The 23,222-nt window shown below is 47.4% G+C and overlaps 1 protein-coding gene across 1 annotated transcript in view; it reads left to right on the top strand.

Moving 5' to 3' along the window:
• Positions 1–276: 276 nt before the first annotated feature.
• LOC135823398 (uncharacterized) overlaps positions 277–23,222 on the top strand; it is a gene marked incomplete at its 5' end in the record, with an annotated part of 29,833 nt that continues 6,887 nt past the window's right edge. Inside the window, 11 exon segments of the mRNA XM_065336245.1 lie at positions 277–731; positions 4,380–4,660; positions 5,856–5,958; positions 6,396–6,553; positions 8,945–9,005; positions 13,984–14,313; positions 15,206–16,099; positions 17,066–17,304; positions 17,994–18,077; positions 18,875–18,992; positions 19,859–20,383. Of these exon segments, the coding sequence (XP_065192317.1) occupies positions 335–731; positions 4,380–4,660; positions 5,856–5,958; positions 6,396–6,553; positions 8,945–9,005; positions 13,984–14,313; positions 15,206–16,099; positions 17,066–17,304; positions 17,994–18,077; positions 18,875–18,992; positions 19,859–20,383 (3,190 nt within the window).

Genomic DNA, 23,222 nt, shown 5'->3' with positions numbered 1-23,222 from the left:
GCTAATGATACTGTATGATCGTTGTAATGATTATGTTGCTGCTGCGTGCCTGTGTTGACGTGTTGATGTACAAAAGTCAATCCGCGCGCGGGCCGTCGCGCTCGTCAGTGCGACTACGAGTACGAGTACATGCCCCTCTGCTTGGCTAGACCAACATCGTACATTGTGCTGGAAGATTTTTGGCACCGGTCCGTGACAAGACAACAGTCAGCTGGCAAGAACCAGACGTCTTCAAATCAGCAGCATTGCAGTTTTCTTTAGTTCCACTGCTTGTAGCTCCTCGATTGTCTTTGCAGCGGACAAAAGCAAAGGACTAAGTCTGTGAAAAGGAACGATGGAGAAAGATCCGTGGTGTGGCCCACAAACGCGGGGCTACTCATCCGATGTGATGCCAGACTTGCCACCTCGAAACTGGGCAACGTGTAGAACCAGCCTTCCAGCCACGCTGGATAAAGCCCAGCGTTTGCCGCACGCGCATCAGCGATCTCACAGTCACACCTATTCGTCGGGAGACTGTGCACCCCATGGCCCTGCACTGCCGCACAACATTGCATTTGCCGTGGTCGAGACGGACACTAGTAGTAGTACTAAGTCCGCGGGCGACGTGGGCTACTCCAAGATCGGGCCAGCCTCCACCAGGGTCAAGGAGCGCGTTGACTACATGACAGTTCAGCAAATCTCAGCAGGAGACGAACGGCGATGCCTCCCGGACGAATCAAAGCGAATACGAAGTAAGCATTCTCTAGTGTAGTTCATGTCACATGATAAGTATTGCATAATATAATTATTATAATACATGTACCTGAAAATCAGTGATCTGAAGTGATTCTTCGCTCTCTCTCTCTCTCTCTCTTGCTTGACACGACTCAATCTTCCTCACGCCGTGCGTGTCAATAATCCGAATGCTCATGCCACCTTCTAATCTAAGTACCGTGACTAGTACCAGTACGTAATCGATCTGTAGGAAAACTTTCGCATGTAAAATGAAAAGTAGGAAGTGAGCGCTAGGGAGCGATCTTTGACACAACTCTTCACCTTTCACTGCGTCCGTCCGGGTTTTTTTTACTCGGCTGAATGCAGTCTTTTTTCTTTGTAAAGTTAGTTCAACTTACTTTGTGTTGTTAGTGGTAGATTCTGAAGATGGCATCAACACAATTTTGTGTTGTTTACATGACTATTTGCGCATGTACGTTGAATTTTTTAAATTTGTATTAAAATACAGTACAATGTACATGTACATGTACTAGTAGCTACATGTACATGACTTTGTACAATGTATCAAAGTCCTTAGTTGGAAGTCATAAGCTAGGTGGCCCACACCCCTCACACCAGCAGAGCTCAGGTTTCCCCTTCCCTGCCCCTTTCCTACTCCCTGCATGAATGGATAGACTTACTACTGTAGCACAACGTTAACGCCTGTACCTGGGTGTTATGTGAGCACTGGTTGACCTCATCTCATGTCAGTGACCAACTGACCATGCTGACTTTAATACCCTATCGTCTGTGCATTCTTTACCGCATGCATGTAGAGGATAATAATGATGACACTGCAAGGTGTCAGGTACATACATGTACATGTACTAGGGGTGAAAGGGTTCGGGTAAGGAACCAACCGCCAGCTGAAAAGAATCGGGTACCCGTTCCGTCAAATTTCGAACCGAAACTCGAAAAATCTCGTTTTCGTACAAATACATGGACACGTCAAGTCTACTCAAGATTTAAAATGTCTTACCTTACGATCCCCACTCTTCCAAAGAGTTCTCTGGTCATTATCTTCTTCGCACTTGGACTCTCAGATGTCTCATTCTTGCTCGTAAAAATGTTTTTTCTAAAAAATAAATGTCGCGAACGCATTTTGTCGGTCTGGAGAAAAGAGTGCATGGAACCGATACCCGAACCGTGGGAAACAATGCTGGCATTCGGGTACCCGAACATGAAAAACATGGAACCGTTTCACCCCTAACATGTACATGATTGTTTATGTGTATGTACATACAGTACATGCTCATGCCTGTATGTACATACAGTACATGTACAACCGTCACTTTTGTAGATCAATAATACATGATGTACATGTATGTTGTACAACAAAAAACGTGCACGCCATTGCACATACTGTAGGACTCTTACTGAGTCTTAGAAGATGAACCCCGTGCCATACGTAGCAGGAAAGTGTACATATTATCCAAGGTGCTAGTCCATCTTATCCTGACTGGCACGACCATGGCCGTACCAGTTTTGGAAAAGAGTAATCCGTCTGGAATGTGCAAAACCGTAATAAAAAAATCGGGAGCAATCAGATCTTTTTTAAACTTTTGCTTGAGTTTGACTCATACTCTACTTGACACGGCTGTTAGGAGCACTTGGATCGTGGCAACTAGTTTTCTCCACGTGACCCATAAAATTCTATGACTAAAAATTTGTAACAAATGTGCCAAAGGTACCCAGAACACAGCCGGATTTTGTGTTAAAAAAAGAATTCACTGGGGATGACCCCTCTCCCCCCCCCCCCCCCCCCCCCCCCGACTCACCTTCACACGTCCCTCCCTCCTTTGGCCGTACCACTTCCAAAGCCCTTCCTACGCCCCTGATACAGTGTACACGTATGGATCAATGCACATGCGCTCCGAACAATATCCTGACTAGTAGCCTGTCTTACCAGAGCACATGCTACATTTATGTGAGTTCCACTGCATCTCGTCTACAAGTACAAGTAAACGTTCAGCAAAGCATGATACACATACATGTACATGTAGATCTGCAATTGGTGATGAAATCCGAGCAGCGAATCATGGAAATAATTATTTCACAGTCAAAAATTAATGATAAATTCCTGTGTTGCTCTCAGATCAGGGGCATCCTTTACTCAAGTGCTTTGTTCTGATTACTAGTAGTACCTTTGTAACACCATGCTGTGTCATCCTGCACATGTAGCTAAGTAGTTAGTTCAACTCCAAGCCCAAGCCCAAGGCTCAAGTCTCTCATTCCAGAGCTAGAGGAGTACTGATTACCAGTACATGTACATTCTAGTGCGCGGACCAGGCTGGCAAGCTGCCCTACAACTAGTTAGTTACAACATGACTGCAGCCAGTGCAGGGTCCCTTACCTCCTGCAGGGAGACTGAGCTGGTTCCTGCATGTGGTTACTCTCAAAATAGCCTGCGCCTTCCTGTTTTCACGTGTACCGGAGTTGACAGGACACTTTCCCACGCATCCGCAGATAGTGTACAATGACGTACTTGTAGTAGGTCAAAGGATTTGCTAATGAGCGCTGCAGCCTCTGCATGTCCAATGCGGACAGTATGACTGCGTTGAATCACATGGGCAAACTAGTACTGTTAGTGTACCGTGAAGAACATGAAGAATAATGAAGAACCCCCCCCCCCCCCTCCCTCCCTCTCCTCCCCCCCCCCCCCAATTCATTTGGCATCATTATCGACATTAACACACAAGCCTTTAATAGTAAAATGCTGGCCTGGATCAAAAGAAGAATGATTGTGTTCCTAGCATAAACCCCTGTTGGCCAAGCTGATTCCTTCTACTCCCATGATATTCATAGTACTACTACTAGTGGAAATCCTCTATTCAAAGTGACTCTGTAATACTGTCATGGTGCAGGATTGCCTGTGTCCTTAGACAAAATGCCGATTGTTCCAGAGAACTCGTGACAAAATCATGATTAAATTCCACTCATGTAGCACAGTGTGCGGTGTAGGAGCAGCTATGCTGATTGTCACATGCCGGAAAACCTAGACGAAGGTACATCCGTGCTTCCTTCTTGGGGTGTGCCGTCTCCGGCACGCAGAAGCATGTTACACCCGACAATTTTGGCTCGACCGGACATACATGCATGCTGCGCAGGCTCCATCTGGGAAACAGCTGTGTTGTGATGTGTGTTATGGTAATCTTCGGCCTCCAAACAGGTGATGCTCCGGTATGCGTGAAACCCTGGCGACGTACTTCTGCTCTAAATGGCTGTTTCTTTTCACCACAGTGAAACGTCAGTACAATGTACCACCGGGGCCATAGAAGTCGGTAGTTTGTAGTCGAGGCACTACATATCTATCCAATGTCTTGTATAGCATAACGCAGAAGTGGCTAGTCTTGCAAGACTTAGCCTGTCAAGCTATAAAAGAAAAACTTTTTTGGGGGAGGGGGGAGGATTGGGACTTTCCCCTATATATAGTACAGTTGAAGTGTGGGTATTGAGATCTGTTTAAAAAAAATCTTGTACTACGAGTACTATTCCATAGGGCTTCTAGGTAAATGATCCCTTCATCCTGCTCAAAAATGCATTCACCCCTACCCAACACAGGTTCTTGGCTAAAATAATGTTTAGTACAAGTCCGTCTAATCTTATTCGCTCTGTTGTGTTCTCAGCTGGCATCAATGTACGGGAAACAGCTAGATTGTTTGACAGCACCAGCTCCAATTCGCAGGCCCCTTGCATCCCTCGGCCACCCGTGCCGCGAAGGTGGCGAGCAGAGGCAGTGAAGCGAGCCAACACGGTTCCCGGTTCTTCTCAGTTTGTGCAGCCGCCGCCGCCAACTCCGAACAATGGCCTGCAAAGTCAGGAGGGCGTCTATTCGCAAGCCAATACGGTGCTGCACGTGCGTTCCTTATCGGAACATTATGACAGGGTCATTCCGCGCAGAAAAGAGGTACGCACATAGAACTTGATGCGTTGCATGTGTTCTGAAAATGGGTGACAATATCACTGGAAATATGTGTGTAGTTAATCCGATGAATGATTTCACAACTCCAAATAGGTCTCTCATCATCTCTGCGTGACTGTAAACAGAATGCTTTGAAGGCTGTGTGATGTGCAGAAACTGATGTCCTAGGCTGCCCAATAGGACATTACCATTAATACAACACGATTGGCAGAAGCAGTTTATGATTGGTCCAGCCATGCCCTAGTCCATCATACCGTATGTGTATGATCTGGCGTGTACACAGACGTTGGTGGCCAAAGAGTTGGCTCGCCCAGGGCCTGACTAACCCGATCGGTTTCTCCGGGACTGTTCCATTAACTACATGTAGACACAGAGTGCAAGCTGATGGTCATGATGAGAGAAGGCAGTATGGATTTGTTTTTTTAAAACTATAATACAGTCAACTTCGCTAATAACGACACTCGGCGGGGCATCAGAAAAGTGTCCTTATTCGCGAAGTGTCGTTATACCCGAAGTCTCATTTTATGTGTTACAGTTGGATGGGACTTTGCTCTGGGCATGAAAATTCTGTCGTTATTCGCGAATTGTCGTTATATCCGCAGCCGTTATTAGTGAAGTTGACTGTAATAGCATATTGTGACTGGTATGCATTGGCCACCATGTTGAGTTTTGAATGATGGGATGCTGTGTTTTTGCTGCACAGGTTTTTATTTTGCATAATTTTGGCTTTGGAGATTTTTGAAGACTTTAGTTATAATCATAAGCCTGATATGAATGCTTCAAGGTCATGCATTACGGTCTCTTGTACTCTGGCATACGGCATTGTACACGTCGCTCCGAATAGGTAGGTGCAGTGAATCATGAGTGTAACGTACCGGTACACTGAACATTATACCTGCGCTTGTACGCATCTTAGGTCAGGGACTGCAGGAACTAGGTAAGATCGTTTCCATAAAATGGCAGTGGTGACTGAAAAAACGGGCCCCGGATGTTTTACCCTAAAATGGGGCACTATCAATAATACCCCATTTTGTGGGCAAGGCATGTGCCAACCGTAGAACGTAGAACCGGCTCGACACATACTACTAATGTAGCAGGCTCTGTGGCCAACCATGCCACAAAGAGTTGTTGGATGGACGTGTCCGCTTTTGCTGCTTTATTCCTGTCATTATTCATTCAGATATCGAGTTGTGCGTCGGGTGTTGGTCAAAGTCAAGGAGCATATCTACAAGGATCGAGTCACCCGGTAGCAGAGCCAACAGAGTTCCCATTCTCCAGCCCAGGTTAGGTTAACCCTAAAGCAAGGTGTTATGCCATTGCAGTACGCATATCTATGAAGAATATTTCAGTAGGTAGAATTGAATGCTAACTGTCATGTGATGAAGTGCAGTCGCGACGGAGCGCCTTGCCCCCACCACCATGGCTGCTGCATGTTCCCATTGCGTGCACCACATGGCTGTTAGTAAAGAAAAAGAAAAGAAATAGGGCCCCTCTTAGTTGCCTTCTCTTTTTCTTCTTCCTTCTCCCTCTTTTCTTTCTATTTATATTTCTCTACGTTCCTCTGCCATGGTCGGCTTTCACCCCTACCCTTTGATTGGCAATTACATGCTATGGGATGTGGAATAAATATATAAATACAATGAATAAAGTGCATTTCATGTAGGAGCGTATTCGTTCAAATTTTGTCATTTGCCTTTGGTCTGTTTTCCGCATTGTCTAGTAAGTCCGAAGAAGTCACCCTTGCCCAACTCAGTGCAAAGAGTTCCTGGAATACGCTCTGCTCCGTCTTCTCCCAAGCTGGTGAGAAAAAACCGTCTGCCAAAGCAGGAGGATCACCACTCTATCCCAGTTATCAAGATGTCCGTCTTCCCTGAGAATGTAATTATTATTATTATTATTATTATTTTACAAGAAGTCGGAGGCGAATAATACTTTAATAACGAAGGTACGTGTTAGGTCGTAAGTATCCACGCAAACACACATCCAGTCAAAATAAGGCACTTGTCAAAGTATCCGAACGTTTTCGGTCCCTTCTCATCAAGGATTATACAGGGAATGGCTCAAGTTGGAAAGACTAAAACTTATATAGCGTAAAGATATGAGATAACAACACTCGTGACAAGGTGAAAAAAGTATCAAGTTCAGCACGACACAAAACTCGAAGGACATAATAATAGCGACAAGAACATAGTGAGCAAATTAAGTTACATTGTTAACACCTCGACGAGGAGTAACACCAAACAATTGTAGCGACAACACATTCCTGATCCTGAACTTTGCGTACAAAAAGAAAATGTGTTGTCGCTACAATTGTTTGGTGTTACTCCTCGTCGAGGTGTTAACAATGTAACTTAATTTGCTCACTATGTTCTTGTCGCTATTATTATGTCCTTCGAGTTTTGTGTCGTGCTGAACTTGATACTTTTTTCACCTTGTCACGAGTGTTGTTATCTCATATCTTTACGCTATATAAGTTTTAGTCTTTCCAACTTGAGCCATTCCCTGTATAATCCTTGATGAGAAGGGACCGAAAACGTTCGGATACTTTGACAAGTGCCTTATTTTGACTGGATGTGTGTTTGCGTGGATACTTACGACCTAACACGTACCTTCGTTATTAAATTATTATTATTATTATTATTATTTTCACTAGTTTGAGGGAAAGAGACAAACGGGAAAAGTCTGAAGAAAAAATTGACTGTCACCACCAGGACTCGAACCAGGGACCCTCGCTTGTAGCTAGCGATGCTCTAACCACTGAGCTATGGTGTAGTCGTCATCCCAGCAGAGACTGTTCAACATTTTCTTCTGACTTCGTAGCTCACACTTCCTGTGAATCCACACAGGCGGGTGGGACGCAGCCCTCACTGTACCCACACACTTCACGTACACTCTAGCACGCGGTGAGCCCCAAGTCATAAAATGTTCACTAGTTTGAGGGAAAGAGACAAACGGGAAAAGTCTGAAGAAACAATTGACTGTCACCACCAGGACTCGAACCAGGGACCCTCGCTTGTAGCTAGCGATGCTCTAACCACTGAGCTATGGTGTAGTCGTCATCCCAGCAGAGACTGTTCAACATTTTCTTCAGACTTCGTAGCTCACACTTCCTGTGAATCCACACAGGCGGGTGGGACGCAGCCCTCACTGTACCCACACACTTCACGTACACTCTAGCACGCGGTGAGCCCCAAGTCATAAAATGTTCACTAGTTTGAGGGAAAGAGACAAACGGGAAAAGTCTGAAGAAAAAATTGACTGTCACCACCAGGACTCGAACCAGGGACCCTCGCTTGTAGCTAGCGATGCTCTAACCACTGAGCTATGGTGTAGTCGTCATCCCAGCAGAGACTGTTCAACATTTTCTTCAGACTTCAGATTTTATTATTATTATTAGGTATTGCAAATAACGCTGAGTAATTGCTGAGTAATTGCACAATGTATAAAAACCAGCATTTGCCAAATGGAGGGAAGAGTGAGGAGCGAGCGGGAATGAGGTGCTTATACGCTAAGAATGTAAGCTGTGACAAACTTCACGGTTCGCTTGAGACTCAGTTAGACTGAGTTTTCAGCATCCTGTAAGAACACCACCACCCTGCAAAGATCTAAGGCGCAGGTGCCCCTCCTAAAGCGGTGGGAGGTGAGTAGATCAGCCCACCAAGAAAGTCGTCAAAGACCGAAATCCCATTCGCTGCATCCATGTTTCCCTCGTGCCAGGCCATGAGTTCCCGATTACTGTAAATATACAAAATTTCGGCGCTGCAAAATTTCGGCACTTCACGATTTTTGACATTTCGGCGGCGATTTATTTTCGGCGTGGGGTAGAGAGCATGTGCGACAGATGCTGTGAAAAATTTCATCGGCGTTTTAATTTAGGCGTTTTGGGTCGGTGCCGAATATAGCCGAAATTAAATAGCTGCCGAAAATTTGTATATTTACAGTAATTGTGGGTCGCAGCACGGCTGGAAACTCCTTCCGCTTCCCAGGAGGATTTAGATCTGGTACCCTCTGGTTCTCATTCATGGTTTTAGATCATCCCACTATGCCTGCCCACTAATGTAAGCTTATTGCACCAACATTTAGCCACAATAGGTTCTGAGTGCATGGAGGAGGGATTCGGCGAGAGTTTGAATTTGGCTGGTAAGGATTGATCTGCGGTGAAATTGGAATTGATGTGCCCTTAGCCCTCATACTTAGATACGCTCATTTGGATGCCAGCTTGTGCTCTAGAAAGTATACGTCCACATGCTCTATTTTGTTCTGTTTTAGGCAACGGATTTGCCAAAACAAACGGTGGCAGATGAAGAACAGAAGCGCATGAAGGTTCAAGGTATGTGACCATATCAAACCTGCACTGAAGTTGCTCCTTCGCTTTAGAGGTTAAAAATGCGACTTGGAATCTTTTGCTGAACCTGACCAAAATTGTGCATTGATCTATCAACACAGGTCTCTTTCTTCTGGGACTGCAACAAGTCACTATCGAGGTTCTGAAGTCCGAAGAAATGTAGACAACTAATTCACACGATGCATGCACAAGAAAGGGAAGAAGACGATAGATGCTCTCCATTTCACCTATAGCACCTTTCATGGACAGCACCCAAGGTCTTTTTAATGTTCTCCCTGTACAAGTAAGGTGGAACAGAATTTTTATTGCAACTCAGAGTTACCTACATTGTTCTCCCCTTATATGGCCTCGGGAATTATTTACATTTTTCGCAGAATGCAACGATCTCTCCAGTCCTAGTCTTCTCCTCCATGCCCCCTCAGCCGACTACCCTTAGTAGCCATTACACACACACACACACACACACACACACACACACACACACACACACACACAGACACACACACACAGACAGACACACACACACACACACACACACACACCAACACACATACACACGCACACACACACACACACACACACACACACACACACACACACACACACACACACTACTACTACTACTACTACTACTGTAGCTTGGTTGCCACAAGGGCCACACCACTCCGAAAGGAGCCAGAGTCATTGTCAGGAGCAGAAACGGAGATGACGACTCAGGTCACTCTGTCGACGGAACTGACGGCTGCAGCGAGAACAGCGAACACCATACGCCGCTCTATCAGACTTGGTTGCTCGATGGCCACGGTCGCACTTGTGACGTCTGAAACCAGGCACTGACTTGAACTGCCGATTGCATGTCACACACAAGAGAGAAGCTGGGACGTTGAGCGGAATAGGTGATGCCGGCGCGGACGCTTCCGATGGTTCCAGGGGCAAACAATGATGTACACGCAAGCCACCACGAGAGTGAAACCACCTCCTGCATGTACCACACTGCACAGCACCACGCTGTTCCTGGATGGGGAGACTTCGTTCTGCGCTACACTTGTGTCTTGCTTTGTCACCTGGCCGACGAAACGAACGGTGGCAGATAAGACAGTCCACCCGTTGAGATTGGTCATGGGAAGGACCGCCGAGGCTCGGCCCAACGGCAGACACCCGCCAGGCAGATCGATCCTGAGCTATCCCATACCAAGCTAGATGTTCAATGCCGATGTGCCGAAGATCAGCCGAAATCACATCCCTCCAGCGACGACGAGGACCACACGCAGGCCGAGGCGACGGTAGGAAGCCAAACAACAGCTGCTTGGGCACACGAACATCCGACATGCGGGCCACATGGCCAAGCCATTCAAGCCTCCGCTTCCGAAGCCGGGAGGACAATAGCGATGTATCACCCCACATCTCTCGGAGCTGCTCATTGGTGATGCGTTCCTCCCACTGTTGTGTTCGCGAAACACACAAGATGCTACGGATGCACTGGCGGTGGAAACTATCGAGGCGCCGGAGGTCACCCTGCAAAGGGCACCAGCACTCCGAAGCATACAGTAGCACTGTCATCACACAGGCGTTATACAATCGGCGCTTCACATGGAGTGAAAGATCACGATTAGCAAACACATCCTGAAGCGATCCAAAGGCACGCGAGGCGAGTGACAAACGCCTAGAAACGTCTCCCGCAGAACGCGCATCCGGAGTGATGACAGAACCCAGATAAACGAAGGAGGAAACATTTTCCACCACCTGTCCATGAAGCGGAATGCCAGCAGTGTCAACTGAAGTAACACCAACACCAGCCACCATAAACTTGGTCTTGGGTATACTCACAGTGAGGCCAAATTCAGCAGAAACATCCTGGAACGCCGTCAAGGCCAACACAGCATGCTCCCGCGAACCAACTACAAAGTTTGCATCGTCCGCATACTCAACATCAACAACAGCGGTCTGCTGATAGGTACGGGTTCGTCGTGCTGGGTTGAATAACTGGCCATCCAAGCGATAGTGAAATTGGATGCCAATGTCTGGGTCACGATCAGCGAGAACAGACCGCCAACGTTCCACCACCAGAGCCAGATAGAGGTTAAAGAGGATTGGGGCCATTACACACCCCTGCCTCAGGCCGTTCTCCACACGAATTTCATCCGTGACACCTCCAGGCACACGCACCTCCGCCACCATGCCATCATGAAATGACTCAATGACCTTGAGGAGAGTCGGAGGAATACCAAGGACAGAAAGAGCACGATACAGTGCAGCCCTAGGCACAGAATCATATGCCTTTCTCAAGTCCACGAAGATACAAAATATTTTTGTACGATGCTCGTATGCCTTCTCCACCAGTTGCCGGACAGTAAACACAGCATCAGCACAGCCACGGTTGGGTCGAAATCCGCACTGAGACTCCGGGAGGAGATGCTCGGCCCTGGATTGAAGGCGGTTCTGTATCAAGCGACCAGCCATCTTGCCCACCACCTCCAAAAGAGAGATCCCACGCCAATTGTCACAGAGCGCTAGATCTCCACGCTTTGGGATTGGCACCAGCTGGGCATTCCGCCACTCCTGAGGAACACCACCTGTGGACCAGACAGTCAAAAGCAAGGCCAGCAAACATTCATGCAGCTCACTGGAGCCATACTTCACAAGTTCGGGCAGGATCCCCGATGCGCCAGCTGCCTTGCCATTAGCCATTGCACGTATAGCTCGACCAACTTCCTCAGGAGATGGAGGGATGGCGAGCTCCTCGTCGATGGGCCTGACCTCCAGCGTACCGAAAACGTCCAAGTCATAGAGGCTCCTGATATTAAGGACGTTTGAAAAGTGTTCATACCACCTGGACGAGATGGCCTCCAACGACGTGCACACAATGCCATCGGTGTCCTGGATGGATTGCACCTTCATGGGTGTGATGCCCCCAAAGCATCGCTGAATCGCCCGAATGGCAGCCCAGGCACTCTTGGTATTAAACCGCTCAGCCTCCACGATGTCAGCTTGTTTACTGAGCCAACTCTCCTTTGCGGAACGAACAGCCGCACGGGCCTCACCACGGGCCTCCCTGTAGGCAACCAAATCCGCCCGGGAACCAGAGTGACATTTCCGATACAAATCATTCCGGGCCTTCAGAATGGGCTCCAATGTGGCCGCACTCTGGACAAACCAGTCAGGACTGCTACGTCTCTCATGCCCGATTGCAGCCTTAGCTGATGACGTTATAGCCTTCTTAATACAGGACCACTGCTCCTCGATGAGTCCGCCAGCATCAAAGTTCTCCAAGCCACCAGACAAACAGTGGCCATACTCCGCTCGGGTGCACTCGACTAACTCCCGCCTCTCGTCAGTCATACCTGGCACAGTCAGCAGCTCCTGAACCGCAAACCGCCGGTTCCTGCGCTTTTGATTCTGATTTCGGCCGGGCACAATCCTCCCCGGCAGGCAATACGTCATACACAAGAGATTGTGGTCAGTACTGCACTCTGCACCGCGAATCACATGGGTGTCCACAACATACTGCATTTGACTTACACGGACAAGTACATAATCAATACAATGCCAACGTTGGGATCTCGGGTGCCGCCACGTAGCCAGATGTATCATCCTCTTCCGGAAATGGGTGTTGCAGATGGTCAGGTTATTGCGTAACGAGAAATCCAACAACTCCATCCCAGCATCATTGCGCTCACCAATGCCAAAGCCTCCATGGACATCCCGCCACAAACCAGAAGACTGAGGCTCAACAGCAGAACCCACACGTGCATTGAAGTCCCCAAGGACGATCAAATGATCTGAGAGAGGAACAGCCATGACAGTCTGCTGCAAATCTGCATAGAATGCGTCCTTCACCGATCGACTGGCCCGGAACGTGGGTGCATAACAAACAACCAGATGTACCCACACAGAGGCTCTCTCAGCAGGGCACTGCCGCTGGGTGCCAGTACACAGAGGAAACTTCAACTTACATGTCATAAGTCTGGACGAGACAGCACTCTGCTGCGAGCCTCCGCGCTCAAACGCCGCTCTGGCACGCCGCCTCAACAAGACGGCGACTCCTTCTCCACGAGTGAAATTCTCAGTCGGCAGAGGTCGACCCGACGATATAACCAACGCATCACCAACAGAGTACGACGCAGCGCCGAACCATTTCGTCTCCTGCAGTCCAATTGCCTCCAGACCCAAGCGCTCGGCCTCGCGGACTACTAAATTTATCTTTCTATCCTCGCTCACGCGCCCCCGACGAGCGGCAGTCTCGACAGAGCCGTCAGCATTGACAAGCGTTCGGACGTTCCACGTCGCAAAGCGGATATTCTTCGTCTTCGTCTCTCCGCTTCTGCCCCCGACACATGACTCGGGTCGCGTCGTAGCTAAAGAGATACACATCCGAGGGGTCGCCAACCCACTGCGAATGGCGGAGAGTGGACGACACAGCCGTGACAATATCAAAAATAATTTGTCCTGGCGACTGTGCCGTGAACCCACTCCCCCATGAACCTGCCTAGTGCAGAACTAAGGACAACTCTGGAGGGCCCAGAGCTGCCCCGCTGGGCAAAGCCCAGCTATGAAACGGTAAAGAAGACCAGATACGGAAGAGCTCAAAAAATTCAAACCGTCCTGCTCAAGAGCAAGACACACACACACACACACACAGATACACACACACACACACACACAGATACACACACACACACACACACACACAGACACACACACACACACACCTACAATTCAACGAACGCGTTACGGTAGTACCCGTTGTAGGCAAGTTCTCGGCTGAGAGCGAATGGAGGAGGAGAGATTGTTGCACTATTAAACAGCCGAGTGGTACTGTTCACAACTTCATTGATATTCTTTGAAGGATACAACAAACTCTCCTCCTCCATGTTTTTTTGTATCTTAATAAACAGCCAAATGGTACCGTTCACAGTTCTTCGAAGAAGACTTTTTATGCCCTCAATTCATGCTTCTTGTTCAGCGAGTCAGCGCGAACTCCTACGGCCTCTCAACATCCTCATTAACGATGTGTCCGCCAGCACCAGCAAGCAAACCAACCTGTTTCCATCCATCTTCCACCTGAAAAGCTTTGCATACCGCCTAGGCCTGTCAGGCAGGCTGGTCGAGGATCTCATCGGCAATGAAGTTCCGGAGAAGGAGAAGGAGAAGGGCGCCTTCTACGCCAGCAAGATGCACAAGGTGATGATCGCCTGGAAGAACCGGTGCCAGCTGCAGGGAGAATGTGACTTGGAAGTCGCACTGTTCCAGCACTTGGGTGATAGTGGGCTGTCTTCACTTGTCAGCATTGATGGTAAGTGGGTCCTTTCAGTTACAAGGCAAGTGGAATGAGGAACTGTAGTGAGTTAAACATATTATCCATGGCCAGAGTCGAACCTTTTTACATGAAAAAAATGCGCCAAATAATACCCCCAATGGTATCAGTATTCCCAAACCATGACGGGGGGGGGGGGGGAGGGAAGGCTTACATGCTTTGGTGCGGCTCTCACTCTGGAATCTTTGGTGGCTAAAGTGGTCCATTGTGCATTCTGCCTGCTTAGGTGCAGATTTTCAGCTAAATGATGGAGTCCTGATACGGTTGTGACAACTAGGATGCTGCCTTGTGCCAGCCTTGACTGACTTGAGTGACTTTAGAACCTGCTTGAAGCTATCATTACAACAGGGGCATCACACATGGTACGACCACTATGACCATGGTCGTACCACTTTTCGTGCAGGATGTTCCACACGGAGTCATGTAAAAAAATCAATATAAAACCGCTAAAACGGGTCCTGTTGCCTGAAAGATCAGATATATTTCCTGGGTCCCCGGTCGTTCCTTGACTCCCCGCTGCTCTGTGACGCCCCTGCATGGTACAGACACTGCATTGTTGCAATGCACATGGTCTCTAACTCATTCAAATGCAATGACTGACACTTTATAGGATCTGATGGAAGGTTCTCTATTTCCTTCACTTCAATCGCAGCTGCCATTCATTTTACTTTTATCATTTCGCTCCAAAATGTGTACTTCAAGTGCGTGTCTCTTTCAAACCAATCTCTTGACCTGACGTGAATTTATTGGGGATCATGCTTTTCGATAGCCCTGCTCTTGCGCAGCATTTATCGTTCTGTCTATGTTAGGTATGATGTTAGCTTATCAAGATGTACTTGTGGTCTGGCTGTTATCTGGGTTTTTTTTGCAGACACTCAACCCGGCCATTCCAAGAAGGTGGGACCATACACAAGTCGAACACTGATCACGTCTCCGCTTCTCAGGGAGAGCCGTCCCAAAGCGCCGTCGCCAGCCTCAGAGGATTCGGGCTTCATGAGCGGGAACTCTACGAAATCAATCACATCCCGCCCGAGTCTATCGTCAATCGAACTGGGCTTCAGAGGTATGACGACGCTCGTGGCGGCCACGTCGTTTGACTCTGGTATTTCTGGAATATCACCGTCATCGACAAGCTCCGACTTTGAAGCCATTCTAGCTGGCCAACTCAAGGAAAGGGAAAACTTGGACACTGCCTTTTCTCGCTCCATATCTCACCCGTCCTTTGACAGCCAGAACGAGGAACCACTGGATACCGGCCCAGCGTTCCAATATTTCTCGCAGACCATCGACCTCTCCAGCCAACAGTTGACAAATGAGCAGTTCCAGGCCGTCGTTCCTGACTGTCTGAATAATACGAACGTCACCAGGGTGACCCTGAATGGGAATCGTATCACCAGCAGTGCCTCGGTCTGTGCGCTATCCGATGTTCTGCTCAAATCGTCATCCACCCTGACCTACGTGGACTTATCGGACAACCAGTTTGGCGATGAGGGACTACGCTGCCTGCTTCCGGCCTTCAGCAAATGCACACTGCTTGAGACAGTCATGCTCAGAAACTGCAAGTTGTCGTCGAACGCTCTGCCTTGCCTCAGCAATATTTCGGTCCTGTGGCCACGAGTCCAAGAGCTGGATATTGGCCTGAATGACTTCTCCGTTGTGCGCGATAACACCAGGCTGACATGGCTATCACTGGCCCATCGCATTAGGAAGCTCAATGTCGCCGATGCTGGCGTGCCAGATGAAGATATGAATGTCATCAACTCAGGTGTGTTGAATTCTGTCTACCGGGGTATTGCTATGCAGTGAAAATCTTATTGAGCTTTTATCAGGGTATTAGATCTCCACTGCGGTCCCTTCAGCCCTTGATTCATTTAGCAGTTAGGCAAACTGGTCTCTTTTCCATGAAAACGATCCTGGTGATGATTCCAGGCCTGAATACTGGCAGCTCATTTTTGAGTGCCTTGATATGAGCACGGAGCGATTGTTTGACGTGTGGATGCACTAGTTAATCCCCTATATGCCTACATTTCCACATGAAACTTCACAGCTTGCCATAACTTAGTTACCAAGCAATTACTTGTGTTATTTCGGCAAGCTCTGTTTTCGTGTTCAACCCCGTAATATCATGCACATGGCGTATTCCTTTCTCTAAGCGTGATGGGGTAAATCTAGCAGGAAACCGATCCAGGGTACAATAAGGTAGCTTTTATGTTCTTGATACTGCGCTGAGTATGTGCCTCGCCCTACAGTGAAGATCCCCCAGTACTGTAAAACATGTAATTTTAGGTGCATTAAAATTTCGGTGCCAGGGACCTGCCAGGTTTGAGGTGTAATTTAGAATTAGGTGACCAGCGTTTCCTTCACATACAGTGCGTACTCTAGTGCCTTTTAGGTGTAATTTAAATTTAGGTGCCTGGTTTCTCTACCGAAATCACCGAAATTAAAGTTACACCGAAAATTACATATTTTACAGCATGTACTCTGAAAAGTCACCCTCTAGCTAGCATCCGCACATTGATCCTTGAAGAGTGGTGGCGTTCCTACGGATGCGGAAAACTCGGCCTCTACCCGAGTCTGACGTGAACCGTGGTTCTCTTTTAGCTACGAATGGACACTGCCTAAGTGCGCTTTTCTCCTGATCATGGGGTGCGGCTGATAAGTGTTCCGTTGGAATGATAGAGCTGTGTTCCCAATCTTGATCCTTCCTTCCCGTGCTCCCTCTCCTAAACAGAACTGAAAGGTCACCAAAGCGGTATCACCGGCGGCAAGCGATCTCTGCCTCACTATGTCCGTGACCTGCTCACCAATGGTATCTACATCGGGTCAGAGGGCGGCCAGCTCCGGCACGGGCCTGTTCTGCTGGAATTTCCGCAGGACTGTGTGAGCGAGCCGCGATGGGTGAAGTGGCCACGGCTAACATTCTACGGCCGCAACCTCTCCTTCCAGGGACAGGAAGTCATCATGGGACCGGTGAGTTGCCAACCTGTTGTATACGTATTGAACAATGCCGTGTTGTTGGTGTATGGGCGTCGGACACGCTACGGTCACTACGGTCTTGACCGTGTCACCCTTTAACCCAGGTACCCCGTGAATCAATAAAGTGCACTGATTTAGACTCTAAATTTCGAAACATTTTCCGCCCCCCTCCCAACTCCACAAGTAAATTATACTTCAGGTGGCTGACCGTACAACCCTAAAAATGCCTTCCAACGACCCTGTGACCCGATTACAACTGTCAGCACTTACTGTTGTTTCCAGCATTGCTCATCTCTCTCTCTTTCTCTCTCTCTCTCTCTGTCTATCTATCTCTATCTCTCTCTCTCTCCCTCTCTCTCTCTCTCTCTCTCTCTCTCTCTCTCTCTCTCTCTCTCTCTCTCTCTCTCTCTCTCTCTCTCTCTCTCTCTCTCTCTCTCTCTCACACTTGCTTGCTTGCGTACTCCGCCCGCCCGTCCGTCCGTCCTTCCGTCCCTCAGTCTGTCTGTCTGTCTGTCTGTCTGTCTGTCTGTCTGTCTGTCTGTCTGCCTCTCTCTCTCTCTTCTTCTTCCTTCGTCCCACACACAGCGGCTGTTCATTTCAAACTGAAATATTTTTGAACCCACTTTTACCAATGTCATTTTCAGTTGTTTCGGGCTCTGTTGGTTTGTTTCTGAATATTGTAGACTATTGAGCTCGGCCCGTCCCAGGAATTCGACAGGCCAGTCTCCATCAAAGTGAACGATTCCAGGATGAATGGCAACCAAGAGGTCAGTGCTTTCCCACCCGGATGAAAACCTTGGCGACATGTATCTAGTGTCTCAAAATAGAGCATTTCCTGTTCTGTACGCGAGTGTATTGATTGTTTTGAACTCTGTACAATGTATATCTGCAAACATTTGATGTCACAATTTAGGAACAGTCTGTGATCACTTCTGCCCCCCCCCCCCCCCTGCACTAGCTACAAGTCTGGTACTGTAAATATGTAAAAGTATAAAAATTTAATATACTCTGCTGCATTGTATTCATAAGTTTGGGGAGAAATTTCTGGAGACAAAATGGGTTCGGCTACCAGGATTCAAACCAAGGACCTGTAGCTCTCAGCCAGTTGTGTTCTATCACTAGAAAACTCCGTTCAGTTTGTAGTCTATGGTATACACAGAGGCAGTATAGGCTTAGGTTCTGCGAAAGTGCTCAACACCTGATTCAGGCAGAGCGTCGTGCACAAATGCACACAATGAAAACCTTGGGCAAATTCCGTTGTGACTCAGAGTCTCATGGCTGAACCAATCACCAGACAACGATTGGTTCAGCCGTGGGCCTCTGAGTCACAACGGAATTTGCCCAAGGTTTTCATTGTGTGCCTTCGTGTAGTCTATGGTATAGTCGTCATCCCAGCACCGACTGATCAACATTTCCCTCGTGCAGACTTCGCAACTCACGCCTCCAGTGCTACTACACATTACCGTTTTCCTACTGCCAAGCGCAGTAAAGTGCATTGATCTTCACTGATTCTCAGAATTGACTGCTCTCTGTGTTCCTTTAAATGCCTGCATTTGTCCTGCAGTCAATAGCATTGTTCAGGTCAACATGCCTGGATCTGTATGATGACATATCGTGTGACGTAGAGTTGAACGTGGAGGAAGCCTTCCTGAAATTCTCTACCCTGCATTTCAGCGAGTTCAGTAAGTTGCCACCAGGCTCCTGGTCAGGTAGAATGTGATTTGGGACTAACATCGAGAGAGATCCATTCCCATTTTGGTGTTGTAGGTGTGCAAAGGATTCACGAAAAGAAATTCCAGGGGGAAGCATGTGTACTGTTTATTTTCCGGTTAGCAACTGAACGTGAAGACAGTCGCTGTAGTTTGTGCTGAATACAGAACGTCTGGTAACTTAAGCAATGAGATGCGAAACATTTGGTTCTAAATAGTCGTCCAGCTTGCTGTGAAAGCCCAGTCCTGGCAAAATTGAGGGCCAAAAATTCACATTTTGGTGTTTGTGGCGATATCTGCAACTCTTATACTCCATATAGCTCTGAACAAATTTCTATCCCCGTTCATTCATTCAATGTCTATTCCACTTTCCTTTGCCTTTCCGCTTTCTAAGATTGCAAGGAAGAATTTAAAGGGCAATAAAAATGAGGGGTGTAGTATTTGTTCTGTTTGTACTGCTGTGACTATACACACGAACCACCCATTGAATAGTACTGGCAGGCCACCTGTCTTGACAGACCACCTGTCTTGACAGACCACCTGTATTGACAGACCACCTAAAAGTATACTGACAGACCACCCATGTACTGACTGTCCCCTGAAATGACTCACTACCTGTGCCGTTCCACTGCTCAATTGGGAGAGAGAGGGAGGGAGAGGGAGAGGGAGGGAGGGAGGAAGGGAGAGGGAGAGAGAGAGAGAGAGAGAGAGAGAGAGAGAGAGAGAGAGAGAGAGAGAGAGAGAGAGAGAGAGAGAGAGAGAGAGAGAGAGAGCGAGAGATAAGCACAATTTTGAGTCTACTTGATTTGGCTTCATTCTCCTTTTGGACTCTGTTTCAGGATGCGGGTTCTGCGAAAAGTCGAACACTGCCGGTGAGGGTTCCGTTCGAGAGAGGCTGAAGCAGCTGACGTCTGAGGATCTCACCATTCTACTGAACGACTTTGACCGCAAGCAGGTGCTGGTGTTCACGGCGGAGTACCTTGAGTTTGAGGAGAACTTTCAGGTCTGCCTGAAGCTACGCACGGTACCTATAGCCTACAGGGAGCACGAGGAGAGCGAGAAGTGCTTCAAGCCTAACAGTGGCTTCCTGTGGACGGGAGCGCCGTACGGTCGTTACCCCGTCTTGGACCCGGTGCAGTACAACTTCCACGTCCTGCTGAAGCCCAGCTCGGCAGATGTAAGGATCACCGATTCCGTGAGCACCATGGTGCGCAACGAACCCCTGGAGGTGACCAGCAACTTTGTCGTGAGAAGGCCAGCCAGTGGTCGACTTCAGGGCCGCGCCGTGTGCCACTTCACAAAGAAGGACAGTCCGGACGGAATGGAGGACTCGGTTCTATTCTATGTCGACATTCCCGCTAAAGGTAAGAACTTGATGATACGAATATAGCTTGTTTGTTTGTTTGTTTGTTTGTTTGTTTGTTTGTTTGTTTGTTTGCTTGCTTGCTTGCTTGCTTGTTTGTTTGTTTGTTTGTTTGTTTGTATTCTTTATTTAGAGTGGGAAGTCCAAAACAGGCCCTAGCCTAATAACAATGGTCCCACTAGTGAGGGAATGCTGTATATCTGTGCATAAGCTGTATCCTTTACTCAATCTGCGGACAGCATGCTGTTTCGTTCTTTGTGAACTCCTCAGTGCAGCACAGAGAAAATGAGGCCGAAACTGATAGCAATGAAAATAAAAAATTCCGAAGCTGCATCTTTTATGTATGGATAGTCCTGATGTAGCTGATTGTGAATGACCTGGTAGCCCATGCCCGTGACATAGCTAATAAAGAGCCTAAACGGACTTGTTGTGAACGAAGGAAATGCACCAGATCTCCTTACTGTAAGACCACTGATGTTAGAAGTATCTGGTCTTAACGGTATTGGAATTAGAGTTTGCAATCAGGGCTGTCGTGACATGCCATATCTATTTACCTCTTCGGTAAACTTGCCTTTACGGCGTTTGATTTCTGTCCATTGCGTCAACCTTGTGATCAGTTTCGATTTAACTCCTCTTCGTCAAGTCGTAATAAACTAAGATTCCCTATTTCAAGAAATAACTCAATGAGTCGCTCGCCTGTTTTCATTAGCCATTGTCTCTGGGACTCGCTTCCCCAAAAAATGCAATCATGTGAAAACATTTCTGCCTTTGTTCGTGATCTCTCGGACCATTTCCCGTAAACGTTTAAACCTAATAATACAACTTGATTTGCAGCCCAATCTCTTCTTTTATTGTTGTTGTTCTGATTTGCACTTGTTTTTCTTTTCTTTTTTTCTTTCTTTTTCTTCTTTCTTTTGCCATAGCTGGCTATAATCGCCCTCACCTCCTCCTTGATTGGCCTTGGCCATGAGTGTGTGCGTAATAATAATAATAATAATAATAATAATAATAATAATAATTCAAACAGTAGTTTGGAGGCGGTGGGAAAAACAGTTTCGTAATACGTATTCGCATGCAACGACGCAAATCCACACAATTCAGTAGACACTTTTTCTATCAAACGTTTTCTTTCCCTTCTCTTCAGGATAGTACAGGGAATGTTGGAAATTAGAAAAACACATAACTATATAGTGAAAGAAAGAAAAGTCAACACTTCAACATAGGTGTTAAAAATGATTAAAGTGTTAAAAACTCAAAAACAAACAGCTGCAAGTTGTAGACAAACACGTTGAACACATCAGGGAACACTTGTCACACTTTCACGAGGTGTGACACCAAACAACTGCAACGATAGCACATTCTCCTTCTGTACACATAGTTCTGGATCTAGTTTACGAATATACAGAGCTTCTAACACAGCAAGATGTAACTTAGACCTTCCACGAGTCAAAATCGAAAAGATATCATCACTATACAACTTACGACAACTAGCACTGCCCGACAAATGACGCTTGATGGACGATGTCCGATCACTTAGCTCTGTCACCTTCGACGCCTGCCGTTGTTCTCTTCCGTTAGGCTTGTTTGGTTGGTTGCTCCGGTCCACACCTCCAACGTCCGTTGATTTCATGTCCGTTTTTGTTGATTTCATGGCCGTTTTCGTGTCACTTCTTGGTCTTCCTCGTTTCCTCTTGTTGATCGTTGTTGTCACTTCCATTATCGACGTATTCAGATCCCCAGTACTCCGTCTCTTCACCTTGCTTCTGGTAACTCTTCCGGTGTCTATGAGCTCCAGTGTCACATTGGGTGGTTTTCGAGACGGTCTCCCTCGCTTCCTCACGCTTGTCTGAGATGGGCCAAGCTCCCCGCCCGTCGAGGCGGAGGCGCGCATGCGTACATCTACACTGGACGCAGACAAAGGCGTTCCAGTATCGGACTGCACAGCACATTTTGGAGGACGGCCACGACGAGGACGAGTACCACGAGCGTCAACAGGGACAAGACCTAACGGCACATGTTGACGGATGCGTGCGCCCAGGTGTTGAAGGGTTCTACCTACGTACCGATCTTCACATTCTCGGCACTGAAAAAAATAGATAAGGTTGCTTCTACTAAGGGTAGGTAGAACGTCCTTCTATGTGTACAGAAGGAGAATGTGCTATCGTTGCAGTTGTTTGGTGTCACACCTCGTGAAAGTGTGACAAGTGTTCCCTGATGTGTTCAACGTGTTTGTCTACAACTTGCAGCTGTTTGTTTTTGAGTTTTTAACACTTTAATCATTTTTAACACCTATGTTGAAGTGTTGACTTTTCTTTCTTTCACTATATAGTTATGTGTTTTTCTAATTTCCAACATTCCCTGTACTATCCTGAAGAGAAGGGAAAGAAAACGTTTGATAGAAAAAGTGTCTACTGAATTGTGTGGATTTGCGTCGTTGCATGCGAATACGTATTACGAAATAATAATAATAATAATAATAATATGCAGAGCTCACTGACTTGTCAGTTTGAGCACTCTGGCAAGGTACGTTCGGGCCTGATTGGAAATTTGTATTTCCATTGCTATCAGGTTCGGCCTCATTTTCTCTGTGCTGCGCTGATGAGTTCAAAAAGAACGAAACCGTGCATGCTGTCCGCAGATTGAGTATTTCGCTCCTGCTCTTGTAGCAGTTGAGCACTCTTGCGTGGGGTAGTGCCTTTGCTGTTTGCGTTATGCAGAGCTCACTGACTTGTCAGTTTGAGCACTCTGGCAAGGTACGTTCGGGCCTGATTGGAAATTTTTATTTCCATTGCTATCAGGTTCGGCCTCATTTTCTCTGTGCTGCGCTGATGAGTTCAAAA

The sequence above is a fragment of the Sycon ciliatum genome, chromosome 8 (genome assembly GCF_964019385.1).
Source record: "Sycon ciliatum chromosome 8, ocSycCili1.1, whole genome shotgun sequence".
Taxonomy (NCBI): Eukaryota; Metazoa; Porifera; class Calcarea; order Leucosolenida; family Sycettidae; genus Sycon; species Sycon ciliatum.
Note: the sequence above shows the minus strand (reverse complement) of the source record. Positions and strands in the feature narration are given on the sequence as shown.